General features: G+C 32.9%; 1 protein-coding gene across 5 annotated transcripts in view; it reads left to right on the forward strand.

The window, feature by feature from the left end:
- Window positions 1-17,694, forward strand: part of ADGRL3 (adhesion G protein-coupled receptor L3) — an 838,394-nt gene that overhangs the window by 477,222 nt on the left and 343,478 nt on the right. For all 5 annotated transcript variants that reach the window (XM_066386326.1, XM_066386327.1, XM_066386329.1 and 2 more), the window contains exon 6: window positions 10,222-10,331. In XM_066386326.1, coding sequence (XP_066242423.1) covers window positions 10,222-10,331 — 110 coding nt within the window. The remainder of the gene's footprint in view (window positions 1-10,221; window positions 10,332-17,694) is intronic.

Raw genomic sequence — 17,694 nt, forward strand, 5'->3', positions numbered from 1 at the left:
TTTGTACTATAATATAAATATGTAAGTGGTGGTCTGCACATCCTTTTAATAAATAAAACTGTGTATGATGGAATCATTAAAAACCTTGGCCATGCTCCACTGCAATGACATGCATCTTATTCTGTAAGATTTTTTTTAAGTGACCAATGTAGGAGGCACAGTTTTCAATATGTCTTTTTACTTAAGTACTTGTGCTAGACTGAATAATGCCCCCACCCAATAATATTGGCATTTTAATCCCTATAGCCTGGGAATGTTGCTTTATCTACCTAAAGGAATTTTACATACGTGATGAAGTTAAGACCCCTGAGGTGGGTAGATTATCTTGGGTTATGGAAGGGGGCCTTAAATGTAATCACAAGGATTTTTTTAAGAGGCAGGTCAAGAACAGAGGTGATGCCACATAAGAATCAGAGTTCGAAAAGGTGATGTGATTTGGGGCCACAAATTATGGCAGGGGAATACAGCCTCTAAAAGCTGGAAAAAACAAGGAAACATTCTGCCCAGATCCCCCATATGGAGACAATGCCTTGCATTTAGCCATATAAGACTCATGTTGGACTTCTACTTCCAAACCTCTAAAACAGTATAATTGCATTGTTTTAAGCCACAAAGATGGTGGTATTTTGTTTCAGAAGCAACAAGAAAACTAATACAGTACCCTAGTTCCTTACTTTATTGATTTTTTTTTAAGAGGGAGAGAAAGGGAAGGAGAGAAAGAAAAAGACAAACAACAATTTGTTTTTCCCCTTATGCATTCAGTGTTTGACTCTTGTTATGTGCCCTGACCGGGCCTAAAACCTGCGACCTTGGTGTGTTGGAAAGATCCTTTAGCCAACTGGTCATGTTTTTACTTGATTGTGCCAAATTACCTTTCTCTAATGTAAAGTAATGTTTGTGAGATGACATAGAAAACAAATGACTTGAGATGATCTAGAGAATCATCTGTGAATTGTAGAATCTTCTTACATGCATTGTCACAATATAAGATCCTACAACAGTTTTAGTTTATGATTTAGAATAACAAATAATGAGTTCTTATCACTTCTGTAGCTCTTCTTAAAGGCCACTTAACTTGTGACAACACTGGCAATCTTTCAAGATATATAGCTACAATATAAAAATGAGAGCATTTAAAAAAAATTTAGGGATGATGAGTTTTTTTTTTTCTCTGAGCACTTAATGTTATTTTTGTTCTGTTTTGTTTTGTTTTTTACCATTTGAGATCTAGATTCCTCTATGATGTATATATTCATATTATACCATGAGATAGTTGCCTTATCCTTTCCAGGCTAAGTCCTCAATAAAGACAGCAGGTCTCAGAGTGGCATGAAGTAGAAGATAAGAAAAGTACTGTATTGTCCTGTGGAGGAAAAGAGGATTGTTCTTTTGATTGACATTGAGCAAGATGCTGTTCTTATTTACACATTAATTTATGCTTTCTATTGCTACACATTTTCTTGAGAATGAGAAACTTCTAGTTACTTGGATGACTTAAACTCTTTTCAGATTTTATACATCAATGTATTGTGATGGTGGTGCCTTTTTTTTTCTTTGCATCAGTAGATATCTTTAAAACATTTGCTTGTTAGATCATAGTGCCCGATTCTTTTTTTTTTTTTCTGAAGTGAGAAGCAGGAAGGCAGAGAGATAGACTCCCACATGCGCCCTAATAAGATCCACTTGGCAAATCCCCCAGGGGGTGATGCTGTGCCCATCTGGGATGTTGCTCTGTTGCAACCTGAGACATTCTAGCGCCTGTGGCGGAGGCTACAGAACCATCCTCAGTGCCTGGGCCAACTTTGCTCCAATGGAGCCTTGGCTGTGGGAAGAAAAGAGAGAGATAAAGAGGAAGGAAGGAGGGAATGGTGGAGAAGCAGATGGGTGCTTCTCCTCTGTGCCCTGGACAGGGATTTAACCCAGGACTTATACATGTCGGGCCGAAGCTCTAGCCGGGTTGACGCTCTACCAGTGAGTCAACCATCCAGGGCATAGTGTCTGATTCTTATATTATTCAAACTCTGTTTTGTCATGTTAGATCCTGTGAACTACTTGGTGATACTATCTATGTGTATGTGTGTTTTCTCATCACACATGCTTTTGTATAAATGTCATGTGATAAGTGCTAATGTTAATCCATGTGCCTAATTTTGCTCACAAAAAAACATGTCACCTTTGTTTCTCTATATCTCATCATTCCAGTTATTTTCAATGAAGTTTTATATATTTACATGGCTGAAACATCAATTTATATGTTTCTTAACATTCACAGGGATGACTTCTAATATGAATATGTTATTGAAGGGGTTTTATTAACAGCGAATCCCTGTGAATTACACTCTTATTACATAAATACAGCATTTTTTAGTTAAATTATTTTTAACTTTTTTTTATTTTATTCATTTTTAGAGAGAGAGAGGAAGAGAGCAAAAGAGGGGGGAAGAGCAGGAAGCATCAACTCCCATATGTGTTCTGACCAGGCAAACCCAGGGTTTCGAACTGGCGACCTCAGCATTCGAGGTCTAGGCTTTTTATCCACTGCACCACCACAGGCCAGACAGTTACATTATTTTAATGTTACCATTTTTGATAACCAGAGCTGTGGAACCAACCAGTACCATCCTTATATGTCTATTATGTGAGAATGTTTTAAAATAGAGTTCTGTTTAAAGCTTTTATATGCTTTATCTATAAATGTTATAACCAAACATGAGATAAAGCCTGCTAATTTTTATCTGGATAATGGAAGTTAAAATATGTTACTTTATTGAATTTAACGGGACAAAGACCCATTGTTTTTGTATAAGAATTTACCTGAATAGTTTGTAAACCCAGCAATATAATTGTTAATATATACTGCTGTATGTTGTGGCAAATAGAGGAACTTTTTACTCAGAGATTACTTTTTCATTATCATATTTAACTAATTTTGTTCTTACTGCTATGAGCCATATTGGAAGGAATATGTTAGCAGCAAATGATTCTGAATTCTATTACTAATCCTGTGATTATGTGTCTCTTCCCTGGCAGTCATCCTAAGACATCTATTTTTGTTAAACAATATTGCTTTAACATTACTGCTAATAATAACATTCAACACATTAACATTTATTAAATAGACTTGATTGATAGATGGCAACTATACTTAATTGGGCAGTATATATGTGGTTTGAATTAAAATGGTATGTTTGGCATGTTTTCTATTTTTTTTTCTTTTAGAACAATCTATGTATAAATAAATATTCATTAACTCCTTTCACCTTATGTTCAGAGATTGATCTTTCCGATTGGTGTATGCCAATTTGGATTGAGAAGACCTGGCTACGTAATGTTATTTTAAATTCAGAACCTGCTTGGAATGTCTGATCCACACAATGATTGAATGAATCCTGGGCCACTTAGATATTTCACAGCTGGTCTTTACCTCATCAGATCATCACAGTACTCCTGAGAATCTACCAGAATGAATTAAATCAGTTTCCCAGAGTGACCATAAAATGTATGACTCATGCTCTTGCAAGACAACAGTAATGTGGCTTTCAGGTCACTGTTCTGGAGTCTAGTGACTATTATTTCATTACTGAGATTCTGAAAAGTTATTTAATATCTCCATATCTATTACCTTCTCTATAAAGTTGACAGTAGTAATATTCATCTCAGAAAAGAAGAAACAAGTATTAAATTATTTGTGGACACGCCTTCTAAGTTTTAGGGCTTACACAAATATATAGGACATTGTTACTATAAATCTTGGATTTATTTTAGGGTATCCCAGGTAAAGTAATTTGTATACAGCTAATTATGTGGCTTGTGGTTTGTTTGTTTGTTTTTAATGTGAATCTGCTTTTTTTCTTTCTACACTCAAAATAATTTGTGAGATTTTCTGTGCATCACTTCTGTATTGTAAATTTCTCTCAAAGACTTGGTCTATCTAGAATAAATTGTTCTTAACCCATGATGAAACATAATTAATATTAACGACAAAATTATAACTACAACAACAAAATGTATAGTTAGGATATTTATTGATAATTTACATCTTTTTCTAGTGCATTTTTGTGATCATATTAACTTTGGGAGGTAGTTAATATAAATGGCCCTCATGTAATGTATATGAAGACTGAGCTCTTAGAGATTTCTCTGAGAATTCTATCTGGTATTTGTCATATTACAGCTTATACTTTATTCGCAAATTGTCAATTGTTGAGGTAGAAAAGTTTTTATTTTGTAATGATTCTGATGAAAATATAGAAACACTTATCAATGTCAGTTATTCTTAATACCTCTATAAGATTATGAGATTTTTCTCTATGACTATTAATTATGATGCATTTGACCATCGTATTGCAGTCTTTCCCCATCCTATATTGTGGATTGATAAAAAGTGTCTTAATATCAGGGATATTCAAATTCCCCTTAATTTATAGTAAAAGTAAATATCAGTTTAAAGCTCATGAAAGTTTTCATTTTGTTTTACTTTATCATTTATATATTTTAATTTTTATTTATTGATTTTAGAGAGAAGAAGGGAGAGATCATATTGTTCTATTTATTTTTTATGTATATTTTTTATTTATTCATTTAAGAGAAGAGAGAGAGAGAGAGAGAGAAGGGGGGAGGAGCAGGAAGCATCAACTTCCATATGTGCCTTGACCAGGCAAGCCCAGGGCTTTGAACTGGCGACCTCAGCATTTCCAGGTCGACGCTTCATTCACTGTGCCACCACAGGTCAGGCTTGTTCTACTTATTTAGCATTCATTGGTTGATTCTTGTATGTGCTCTGACCTGGGACCGAATCTGCAAACTTGTCATATAGAATAACACTTTAACTGAGCTTCCAGGAAGGGTCTCATCTATATTATTTTTGAGAGAATTTACTTTTAGCAACTTTAATATAATTGTCTGATTGGTGTAGCTTGTTCAATAATCTTTAATACTAAAGATAATTTTATTTTGACTCACAATTGAAACCATAAAGAAAAAGGACCAACCTTTAAACTCCTGTTTAAAAACTGTTACTAGCCTTTAAATAATCAATTTATAATGTATCTTATACAGCAATAATATTCCAGAGATTGTTTATCTTTCTTTTTTTTTTTTTTTTCAGGATCTTAGTTTATAAAAAAGTATTTGACATAGAAATAGTAATAGAGTACTAAATTGTTTTGAAAAGTGATTATTGTAAATCATTTTTGTTTTCTGTAAAACAACGATAACAATTACTGCAGTATTTATTGGTATAGCATGTTTTGGTTTATATTCCTCATCCCATACACCATCATATCAGGCTTTCTTTTTTTTTTTTTCTTTTTTTTAATAATTTTATTTTTTTAATGGGGTGACATCAATAAATCAGGATACATATATTCAAAGATAACAAGTCCAGGTTATCTTGTCGTTCAATTATGTTGCATACCCACCACCCAAAGTCAGATTGTCCTCTGTCACCTTCTATCTTGTTTTCTTTGTGCTCCTCCCCACCCCCTTTCCCTCTCCCATTCCCCCCTCCCCCCCATAACCACCACACTCTTATCAATGTCTCTTAGTTTCACTATTATGTCCCACCTACGTATGGAATAATACAGTTCCTGTTTTTTTCTGATTTACTTATTTCGCTTCGTATCATGTTATCAAGATCCCACCATTTTGCTGTAAATGTTCCGATGTCATCATTTCTTATGGCTGAGTAGTATTCCATAGTGTATATGTGCCACATCTTCTTTATCCAGTCATCTATTGATGGGCTTTTTGGTTGTTTCCATGTCCTGGCCACTGTGAACAATGCTGCAATAAACATGGGGCTGCATGTGTCTTTACGTATCAATGTTTCTGAGTTTTGGGGATATATACCCAGTAGAGGGATTGCTGGGTCATAAGGTAGTTCTATTTTCAGTTTTTTGAGGAACCACCATACTTTCTTCCATAATGGTTGTACTACTTTACATTCCCACCAACAGTGGATGAGGGTTCCTTTTTCTCCACAGCCTCTCCAACATTTGCTATTACCTGTCTTGCTAATAACAGCTAATCGAACAGGTGTGAGGTGGTATCTCATTGCCGTTTTGATTTGCATTTCTCTAATAGCTAAAGAAGATGAGCATCTTTTCATATATCTGTTGGCCATTTGTATTTCTTCCTGGGAGAAGTGTCTATTCATATCCTCTTCCCATTTTTTTATTGGATTGTTTGTTTGTTTGTTGTTGAGTTTTATGAGTTCTTTGTATATTTTGGATATTAGGCCCTTATCTGAGCTGTTGTTTGAAAATATCATTTCCCATTTAGTTGGCTTTCTGTTTATTTTGTTATCAGTTTCTCTTGCTGAGCAAAAACTTCTTAGTCTGATGTAGTCCCATTCATTAATTTTTGCCTTCACTTCTCTTGCCTGTGGAGTCAAATTCATAAAATCAGGCTTTCTTTTTTAGCAAGAGAGAGAGAGAGAGAGAAAGAGGGACAGACAGAGATAGACAGATGAGAGAGATGAGAAACATCAACTCCTAGTTGTTGCACCTTTCTTGTTCATTGACTGCTTTCTCATATGTGCCTTGACCAGTGAACTCTAGCTGAGCCAATGACCCCTTGCTCAATCCAGTCACCTTTGGGTGCAAGCCAGTGACCATGGGGTCAGGTGTATGACCCCACACTGAAGCTGATGAACCTGTGCTCAAAGTGGATGAGCCTGTATTCAAACTGGCAATCTCCTGGTTTTGAACTGAGTCCTCTGTGCCTTAGGCTGATGCTCTATCCATTGTGCCACCACCTGATCAGGCTACAAGCCTTTCTTGATTCATTGGTTAACATTAAGATAACTAGGACTCGGCCCTGGCTGGTTGGCTCAGTGGTAGAGCATCAGCCTGGTGTGCAGGAGTTCTGGGTTCGATTCCTGGCCAGGGCACACAGGAGAAGCACCCATCTGCTTCTCCACCCCTAGCCCTCTTCTTCCTCTCTCTCTCTCTTCCCCTCTTGCAGCCAAGGCTCCATTGGAGCAAAGTTGGCCTGGGTGCTGAGGATGGCTCTGTGGCCTCTGCCTCAGGTGCTAGAATGGCTCTGGTTGCGAATGATGCCCCAGATGGGCAGAGCATCCCACCCTGGTGGGCGTGCCGGGTGGATCCCGGTCGTGCACATGCGGGAGTCTGTCTGACTGTCTTCCCGTTTCCAACTTCAGAAGAATACAAAAAAAAAAAGATAACTAGGACTCACAACATTGTCTCATTTATAATAAATGTTTGCTCATTTAATTTTCTTATGTATACATAAATCATTAGTATTTTTAAAATGTAAATAATATGTAAATTGGTTGAGGCACATGTTTAGATAATTGGATGGATGGATGGATGGATGTGTATAGTGTTTACATTGTATATTTAAATTCAGTCTATACCAAATTAAACCCTTGAAAATATTCAATTTTCTTTATTCAAGACAGTATCCATGAAATAACCACATTCATAATTATAAATTTTAACCTTTATGCCCTACTTATAAATGGATAGTAATCTGATTTGTTGATATTAAACATTGATTGCTTAAATAATAAATAATTTGTAATTAAACAGTTATATCTAAAAATTACAAGAAAGGACACATTTTCTAAATGAATTTTATTATTTTATTAACATATCTGTAATTAGTAATTAGGAGAAAATGGTTGATCATAAGAAGTAAAATAACTATAATCCAAACACTGGAGATTAATAATGATATTATATTTACAGAATATTTAAATATCATCAAATTTAATTGTGTGTTCTTGAACTGTTGTCATTGCTACTTCAAATGTGTTCCTGATAATAGCTAATTTTCTTTAATAATTATAGAAATAACTGAGTCTATATAGCTGTATATTATATAAAATCCTCAGATAAATTAATGAGTTTATTTTTTAAGGTATGATGTAAAACTTATATTACTTTAACTGCAAAAGAAAAATACCTTTTAATTTGAGATGACTTCAAGTTGTTGTTTTTTTATGTAATAGAGATATACTACTAGCTTTCAAAATGTGGATACACCAAAATGTCAAGCTACCTGTTTTCAGTGCATGTATGAGGACAACCACATGTACATTAATGTTATTGTACAGGTTAATTTCTGATAGTCATTCTCAGACATTAAATCTATACAAAAGAACCTTAGACTATGCTTAACCCTCAGAATTAAGTGTAATGCAAAATTGCAAGATGTATATAAAATATTGGCTTTTATTAATATTTTACTCATAACATAGAATATATATATTTTTACACTTAAGACATTCACTAAAGAATCAATTTGAACTTAGGGACTAAATAAAATCCTCATTAAGCCTGATGAATCGTAGCCTTGAGTAAACACAAAACATTTTACCCTAAATGCTCCCTACTCTGGCAGTATTCTAGCAGAAAATAGGAATATAGGTTATTTCAGAGAATGAAACATCTATTTAAGAAAGTAACACAAAAATCTAGCCCTGAGATATAATATTTCTGAGAAGAATAAACAAGAACATAAATAGAAGATTACTTGAGTGTCTCATCCTGTACTCTTAGTGCCAATATTTTGGGTGGGATGAATCATTATTTATCCACAGAAATCTTTACGAATTGATGAATTATTGAATCTACAAGGTTTCTTAGTAAAATTTACTATGCCACTCTGAAGTGGGTGTCTTTTTCAGAGTAGGATTTTTTTACATGTATTTACCCATGATTAAATTAGTTTAGCCCAGTTCTGTTTAGCCCTGTTGCCACAAAAGACTTCTAGTTTGCATTTGTGTCAATAGTAATGTTTGATTATTCTCCTTGGGCATTTAAAGTTATTTTAAATTCTGGGATATTGGCATTTGTGAATGGCAATCTGTAATCTTACTCTCATTCAGGTGAATACAAGAAAATGAGAATCACCCTTTTATTTATTTTCAAATTAAATTTATTAAGGTAACATTGGTTAATAAAATTATATAGGTTTCAGGTGTATAATTCTATAATACATCATCTGTAGAATACCAGATTACTTTATGTGTTTACATCCAAAGTCATGTCTCTTCCCATCACCACATGGTGATGGCCACCATACTGTTGTCTGCGTCTATGAGCTTTTGTTTGTTGTTTTTCATTTTTTATTTGTTGCTTCCAGTTTTCTATCTCTCATATGTGTGAAATCATATGGTTCTTTACTTTTTCTGTCTGGCTTACTCTGTTTAGCTTGATATTCTCAAAGTACATCTATGTTGTCTCAAATGGCATTGTTTTATCTTTTCTTATGGCTGAGTAGTATTTTATTGTGTATATGTACCACATCTTCTTTTCAATTATCTGCTGAAGGACACTTTGGTTGTTTCTATGTCTTGGCCACTGTGAATAATAAAGGAAAGAATATATGGTGTGAATTTATATTTGCAAATAAATGTCATCAAGTTTTTTGGGTGGATACCCAGAAGAAGTATTGCTGGGTCATATGGTAACTCTATTATTAATTTTCTGAGGAACCTCCATACTATTTGACATAGTGGCTATGCCAGTTTAAATCCCCACCAGCACTGAATGAGGGTTTATTTGTCTCCTCTTCACTAGCTGTTAAGGGAAGGAAAATCAAAATTATCTATAGATACCACATCACACCTGTTAAAATGATTATTATCAACAAGACAAGTGTTAAGTGTTAGAAAAGTTGTGGAGTATTAATTCTTAAAAATGGTTTTACTCATGGGTTTATTGTGTGAATTTGTATATTAATTTTATATATATTTAAATATTAACTTATTATTTTTTTAGATTTGGCAAAAAGCTTTTTACAACTATATTTTATTGCCTTTAAATTAATTTTCATAATAATCAATGAATTTACTTTATAACTTCCTGATAAAACTGTGGTTATATTTTCTTCATTTTATTTTATAATGAAATCTTTCTTACTAAGTAGTTCTCCTTACCTGCCTGTACATTGGCAATATTCTATGTACCAGGGAGCTTTGCTTAGCCACTAATTAATTCCAACTCAAAATCCTGCTGTGTTCAATCAAATATTAAATGAATTGATACAAGTAAACTGAATGTATTGATTTTCATGTCTATATTATTTTAAAGTATATGACAGAATTCCCTTAATAAGTCTAAAATCTTAAATTGATAAAAACCTCATTTAAATATGTGTAACAGGAACCAAAATAAATCTAGTATTGATGTTAATAATGACTTAACTTTGCATAAGCATATTATCTCTTCTCTTCTTATCTTTTGATTTCAGGTGCAATAACAGGACCCAGTGTGCAGTTGTGGCAGGTCCTGACGTCTTTCCAGACCCGTGTCCGGGAACCTACAAATACCTGGAAGTGCAGTATGAATGTGTCCCTTACAGTATGTATATTCTTATAATTTCCCTGTACAAATAAATACTAAGTTTTGTTTTGCTTGCAGTGACAATTCTCTATAAAAACATAGAAATGATTACATAAATTATATGAAAAAAACCCCGGTAATTTTAGGGTGTTTTTTTTTAGTTTTGAATTTGTGCTGTCCTTATTTCAGAAATAAAAATATATTTCTCAAGAGAGAGCAGAAAAGAAAATACAAGGATTCCTTGAATTAAAGCACTCTTTTTAAATGTATCTTTTAACAGCCACAAGAAGTGGGTCTTTGCTGCAACCTTTATTTCAGATATAGAATATACCAACAACTTATTTTTTTTTCCTCAGGAATAATGAAGAATCAAACAGTCAAAAATGAAACATTTTCTGACTTCTTTACCCAAGGGAAATGTCACCATCTCAAATAAAAATATTTTTAAGCTATCTAGTCCATTATTCATGAGGTTCCTTAGTAAAGCTCGCTCAGGAAACCCTGTATTCTCCTATTAAATATTCAGCTTACCCCAGAGGTATAAAACACCTGAGATCATAAAACAAAACCAAAGCTCCAACTTCTCTGACATCTGAGAAGAAGCAGCAAAGTATCTGGGGATTAGCAAAATGATTATGCCAGGGGATGGCTATGGGCTTCCCTTGTTTCTGCTTATTGAAAAAGCAGCACGTTCCTCACGAGCTATAAGTGAGTAATGAGACCAGCAAGAAATGAACTGAGATTTAAAAATAACAATGAAAGCAATCAAGAGAAAAAAACTTATTTTTGCTTTATTTCTGGTGCACTTGATTAGGGAAGTTTATAAAGCCAATATTCTTTGTTATAAAAAAAAAAACATAAGTGTGTAGGTTTGATTGAAATTTAACTGAGGTTAAGTTTCTTATATGTGTTATCTCAGGGACCTTTCTATGAAAATGTGAGCTCGTACTGACCGTTTATTGTTAATTTGTAACAGTTTTAAAAAAAAAAAACAATATTTGAAGTCCATTTTGGAACTGTGACAGTTATATTTGGATTTCATGATGAGATCTTTGTGGAAAATATAGAATAGTTATTTCTTAAGGCATTTTTATAAAAATATACACTAATATATAGGTAAACCTCATTTTTAATGACAGTCTTAGGAACCTTACAGTCATATTTTGAAATAAGCTGAAGTAGGAAAGTCAAATTATAGGTCTTTTTTCACAATATTTAAAAGTTAAAGAATTTTACAGCTATCTCTTCAATTTTCTGTATTTCTTCAGAATTTTTTGTGGATAAGTACTCTATCCAGTCTTCTGCCAAACTCATTCTGAAGAATCTACTTATTTAAGTAGAATTAAGAACTTCATCATGTTTGCATAAAAGGATAATGATTTACTTCCTTTCTCTTTTATGTATTTCCAGAGATGGACAATTTGATACCTCACTGTCTTATATTTGCAGGTTTCTGGTAATCCTGAATATTTACTGATTGTTTTAGGATTGTATTTCTATTATATTAAAACATGTATCTGATTTTTTTTTTATTATTAAGAAAATTAACTTAGGTATAACCCCCTTGGCCATTTATAAACCAGTTTAATTTATATGGAGTAGCGTGATTGCTTTGTCTAAATTATCTTTAGTGTGTTTTAATTTAAAGTATAATTGGTAATTTCTACAGTAAATTCAACTTGATTTTAAAAAAGCAAATAAAGTATAAACATTCAAATGAATTGTAGGGACTCATTTAAAAGGTAGGTTGGTTTAGTAGAAAGATGACCAGAGATCAGGAAATCTGTTTTTAGAATATGATCTGGTTACTTAACAGACAGCCTGAGTCTTTAAGTTCAAGTAAGCTATGAAAATTTTCTGGATCTCACTATATAGACCTTCCCTGATCTGTAATCAATTATGATTTTGATCAAGCTAAGCTCCTTTTCTTGTCTCTAACATGAAACAAATACATTTTTCCAATGTTGAAATGATCCACTGACTTATAATAGCTATTATTTATTGACACTATATGTCATTTACAACACGAGTTAACCATTTACATACATTATTTTATTTCATTCTCACAATATCCTCACTGTTAGAGGGATCATCATTTTCATGGAGAGGAAACTGAGGCCTCATTGGATAAGTAAATGTCTCTTGGAAAGTGTAGAATAGCTAGAAAATGACAGAGCCAAGATTTGAGTTGTCATCAGTACCTGTTCTTAAGGACCCATCAATAGTTCTCCTCATAGATTTTTTTTCTTTCTATTTACATGAGTTATTTTCATTAGGAAACATGGCACATGGTGAAAGCAAGTGCTTCCAGGGCCAGGCCCTTTTTCTTTGTTCTTTCGCTATATGCTTTTAAGAGGTTTGTATGTCTATCTTCTAGCAGTTAAATCACTGCAAACTTTTTTTCCCCAAACACCTGATAAAGCTTTATGGCAGATACTAGTTTGTTCCATAAAAATGCTACCCACTGTTAAGAATGACACTTAGCAAAGTAGTGAATTAAGACATTTCAGTTACCTCTATCATAAAATAAAATCCTTGTACTTATTATGTTTGCTAAAATATCCCTATTGTATTATTAGACTATATTAATTTTTGAAAAAAAATTCTAATTGAACTGAATAAACAAAGAATAATTTATATTTCTTATGTAATTCAGTAATATCCAATTTCATTTTTTAATTTAAGACAACAAACTTCAGTGTATATAGTGATGTAGTTAGAATGTATAAATGTTTTCTTAATAGTGGCATATGGATAATATAATTGTTTTTTTGGTCTTTCTTTCTACAACCCCTGTGCATGTGTTTCCATGGTAATATTGATTTTGAAGGTGATATTTTTCCATAGAAAAATACAGAAAAAATGGAAATAAAGAAAACACTAAATTATGTAGGAAAACATCAGCATTAATGATATTTAAGCATATTGGGGTAACAAAGAAAAATTAAACAAATGGTTTGTATTACACAGGAAAAATAAAGTTAAAAGTACTGATGATAAATAAGCTTGCAATATTTTTTAAACAGATTTTTAAAAGTCAGTGAATAGGTACATAATTTAACAATGGCAGCTTTAGAGGAATCTTAGACTGAATCAAACAAATATATGACTTTTTTTTTTTAATTGAAGCCATTTTTTTTTCAGTTGCAGTCAACATACAGTTTTATATTAATTTCAGATGTACACTCTAGTCGTGAGACATTATTTAACTTACTAAGTAATCAGTATGACATTTTAGAAAAGATATTGATAGGAAATAAAATAACAAAATAATGATTATAAACAATTTAGTGAGGCCACCTCTTTGAGTGTCTTGTACTTAATTTTTCGGAATCATCTAGTTGACCTTTTTTGTCTTAATTTTTTCCTCCTGTCCTTATTTTCTTATTTGGGTTCACAGATATCCTATTTGTGACCAAATTTAGGACAGATGAATCAATACTTTTCTCTGTTCCTGTCACACCTTAGTTCCAGAGTGACTTATTATAGCCTTTACATTTTCTTTGAGATTTGATATTTCTCCTTAGTAGTATTTTTTCCCCAGGAGATGGCCTCGTTATTCCAGAGGTAAAACCTTAGTGTTTACCAATGCCACATTTTTGCTCTCCTATCCTCCTTCCTCGTCCTCCCGCCGCCATCCCTTCTGGTGTGATTTGGGTTTGAAATTCTGGCATCTTTAAGTAGAGCTTCCTCATTTAGTCAGTATGCAGGGATGACTTGCTTTAGGGACAAAGCAATAAAACAAATAACCACCTACACAGAGTATTTCTGAGCAAAGGATCTTTTTATCCTTCTGACAATTTGTCTTTCTTCCAAGGCATACAATTTCACGCACATTAAACTCAAAAAGTGCTTGTCTTCTCTCATACTCTAGCTTTTTCTTCAGTCCTTTGTTTCTTCCTTTCAGAAATACAAAGCACATATTACTTATTCTAACAACCTTCTGTCATGGTGGGTTTTCTTCAGGAAAGGAGGGGGGAGTATGCAATTTTGAGAGCCCCAAGAAATGAGCATTAGATTAAAAATATCTTATTATGTTAAAGCATTTATAGACTTTCTCTCCAATTACATTAGCCATCTGAAGAGTTATGTAGGTGGCTGGCTGTCTTTATGGAAAGATATGTAAAATAAGTATTATTAGAAAATTAATATTTACAAATACTTATATAGTCTCTTAAATTAGTTTTTTAACTATAAGAAAAATGCATTACACTTTTAGCATTTAAACAGACAAGAGTCTTTTAACTATTTAATTATAAATAACTACATTTTGGCAACTAATGTTCAATGAATGCATATTTCAATATACGCACACTTTGGTTCCTACTCTATAAATAAGTAATCACATATTTAAAAACTCATTGTACTGAAATGAGCCCATATGTTTAATTTTTAAAATATCATAGAAATGTCAAGAAATAATCTGATTTCTAATATGCCTCAATACCTATTTCAGTTTCCGATGTATTGAAAAAAATTAAACACATATATATTGAATGATTGAAAGAAAAAATGAAATTTAGTTAAAATAGCTCCAGAAATATTAAATTCATTACTAAAATAATAAATATAAGAAATTCTTGTCTACAAACAATACCTTATCAAAGGGAAGAACTATGGTAAAAATATAGATTATATGAATATTAGTTTTTTCAAATTGCTTGGTGATTGAGATAATATCCTTCAATGCTACTAGCACTTAATTTGTTTTTCAAAGTCTTCCAATGCCTCCATTAAACATAGCAAGTATTGGCCCTTAAATATTACTCCTTTTATATGAGGAGTGCCAGTTATCTAAATTCTTTTTAAAATGCTATAACAAAAGCAACAATATTTCTTTCTCTTTTTCTCATTTTCTCTCATACCACTTTCTTTCTCTGTCAAATACATAGTTTCTCTCTACTTCACAGTTTCTTGCACCAGATTGTCCATAAAGCTTTTGCAAAAGGATCAGTGGTTACTTAGTATTTAAACTTTGTATTCCCAAAATATATATTCATAAAAATTGCTGTCATCACTTTAAAAACCAGGAAGGATAGGTGGACTATATTTTCTTGGAGATTTCTCCTTCTAAACTCCCTAATACCTTTGTCTAGCTGTTTCATATGTTCGTGGAAAGTATTCCCAACGACGTTATATTATTTACTTTCAATATCTCTCATTTTTATCTTCATTCTATCGCTCAACATCTATTATAGATTAAGAACTATGCGAAATATTAGGGTAGAAAGCTAGGATAAATGGGGATCAAACTCTCAGAGTTACAATGTTACTAGTTCAGCAAAGCAATGGAGCAGTTCATAGTAGCAGTTTACAGAGAGGGCGTGCCCATCCCAAGTGAATGTGTATATGGGGTAGAGGGTCGTATCTTCAGGCAGTGCTTTCTAATGATGACCCTGGAGCTGAATCTTAAAGAATATATAGACTTTAGTGAGTAGGGCAATCATTTTTAGCAGACAGGACGAAGCAGGATCAGAAACTGGTAAATGTAAAATGAAAGCAGTTTGGTGTCTGTATAAAATACAAAGCACAGGGTAGCAATCATGGACTTCCTGTATGCTGATTCCTCTGGGACCTGATAGGCATCGCAGTGTGGAGCACAGAGGTAGTGAACTTTCTGAATGTGATTTACTGATATATTAATAAGACATGTTTGGAAATCTTTAAAAACCAATTTTGACTAGTTTAAGTTACAAGAAGAAGCATTTTTGAGGGGGATACAGAGAATCCATGGAAAGAAAGATGCAAAACAGGTCCAAAAAAATGAGATCCCGTGCTTGAGAACAAGAAATGTCAGACAGTCTCTTAAGGACCCTGTTTTCCAATGAATCAGTTCCAAAAATCATATATCTAATCTAATTCCTGTCATAATCTGGGTTGGACCATCACGACTGCATGCAATCTAGGATCGAGGGGTTGTTTCCATGGAAGGAGAATGGGCTGGCAAAGAACCTACGTGTGATTAGGCAGCCTCAGAAACCTCAGTGGATTTTAGAGCAAGGACTGCAGGTTCGTGGCTGTGGGCCAGATTCAGTGTGCAGAGGAATTCCTTTGGCCTCTCTGACAACTGAAAAGTCAGATTTCACATGAAGTCAACACTCAGCATGCTTTTTTTTTAGGCAGTAGTAGACTAGAGATGAGTAGGCACTGCCTCTTTTAAATTGGCTTGGTTGTTTTCTTTTTGCTTTATTTTCTAGCACTGACTGTGTTTATCCTGGGTGCACTATAATCATTTAAAATGACTCTTGGCTTCTGAAGATACTTCAGTTTACAAGTGTTATTCTAAAGTTTAGATCTAACCAATGCTAATAGATGTAAAAGCACTCTAAATTATATTATATATAAAATTATATATATAAAATTATATATATATATATTATTTCAAAAGATAGCAATAACTTTTTGTACCAACAATAATTCTTCCAGTAGAAATTTATCAGTGCCTACTCTGTGTGGGTCATTCACTATGTTAAGTATTTGAGGAAAATAGATTTTGGCTCTATGGAACTGGCGGTTTTTGTGACTGAGGTAAATAATAAACACATGAACCAATAAATATATTTATCAATGACAGAATGCAAGAAGAAAATAAACATGATTGTATGGCATCAAGAGTTATGAAAAGGTCAGCTTATGTAAGGTGATGAAAGACCATTCATAAGAGGATATTTGAGATGTAAAGAGTGAGAATACGAAAGTCAGGCAAACAGCCTGGGGAAAAAAATATCAAAACATAGAGATTGTCAGCTACAAAGACCCTGAGTTTGAAGAGAGCTTGGCCTGTTTAAATATCTGAGGGAAAATCCGCATGACTCCAGCCCAGTTACAGTGGGGGAAATTTACTTGGAAAGATATGAACTAACAATTAATGCTATTGATACTATTGATAAAAAACAGCAATTTCTTTCAAGTTTCTAAGATTTATTAAGAATCACACTATACTTGGGGAATGAAATTGAATACACTGACATTCCGTTTTAAATACACACTGTAGAAAATATTGCATAATACTACAGAAGCATAAAGGGAAGCATATATCAAACTAAACCAAATTTCAAATGACATCAACACCTAAATAAGATTTATATATTTATAATAAATTAATAATTTGTAAATGTATGCTTAGATGATAAATGTAAGGAACAAGATGAATTGGATTGCAATAGTTAACAAAACATTAGGTTTAGAAAGAAAATATTATTTATAGGTATAAATAAAGTTTGAGGTATCAGTTTATGCATACTCATTTGCTTTATTTGAAATAATAAGATTTTGAAGTTATGCACTTAAACATAGTTCAAGAAATTTTTATAAGGTACTCAAATTGAATAACATAAGCAGGTGGAAAAAGATAAGAAATATAATGTTTTGTATTTAAAAT

Source organism: Saccopteryx leptura, chromosome 5, assembly GCF_036850995.1.
Source record: "Saccopteryx leptura isolate mSacLep1 chromosome 5, mSacLep1_pri_phased_curated, whole genome shotgun sequence".
Classification (NCBI taxonomy): Eukaryota; Metazoa; Chordata; class Mammalia; order Chiroptera; family Emballonuridae; genus Saccopteryx; species Saccopteryx leptura.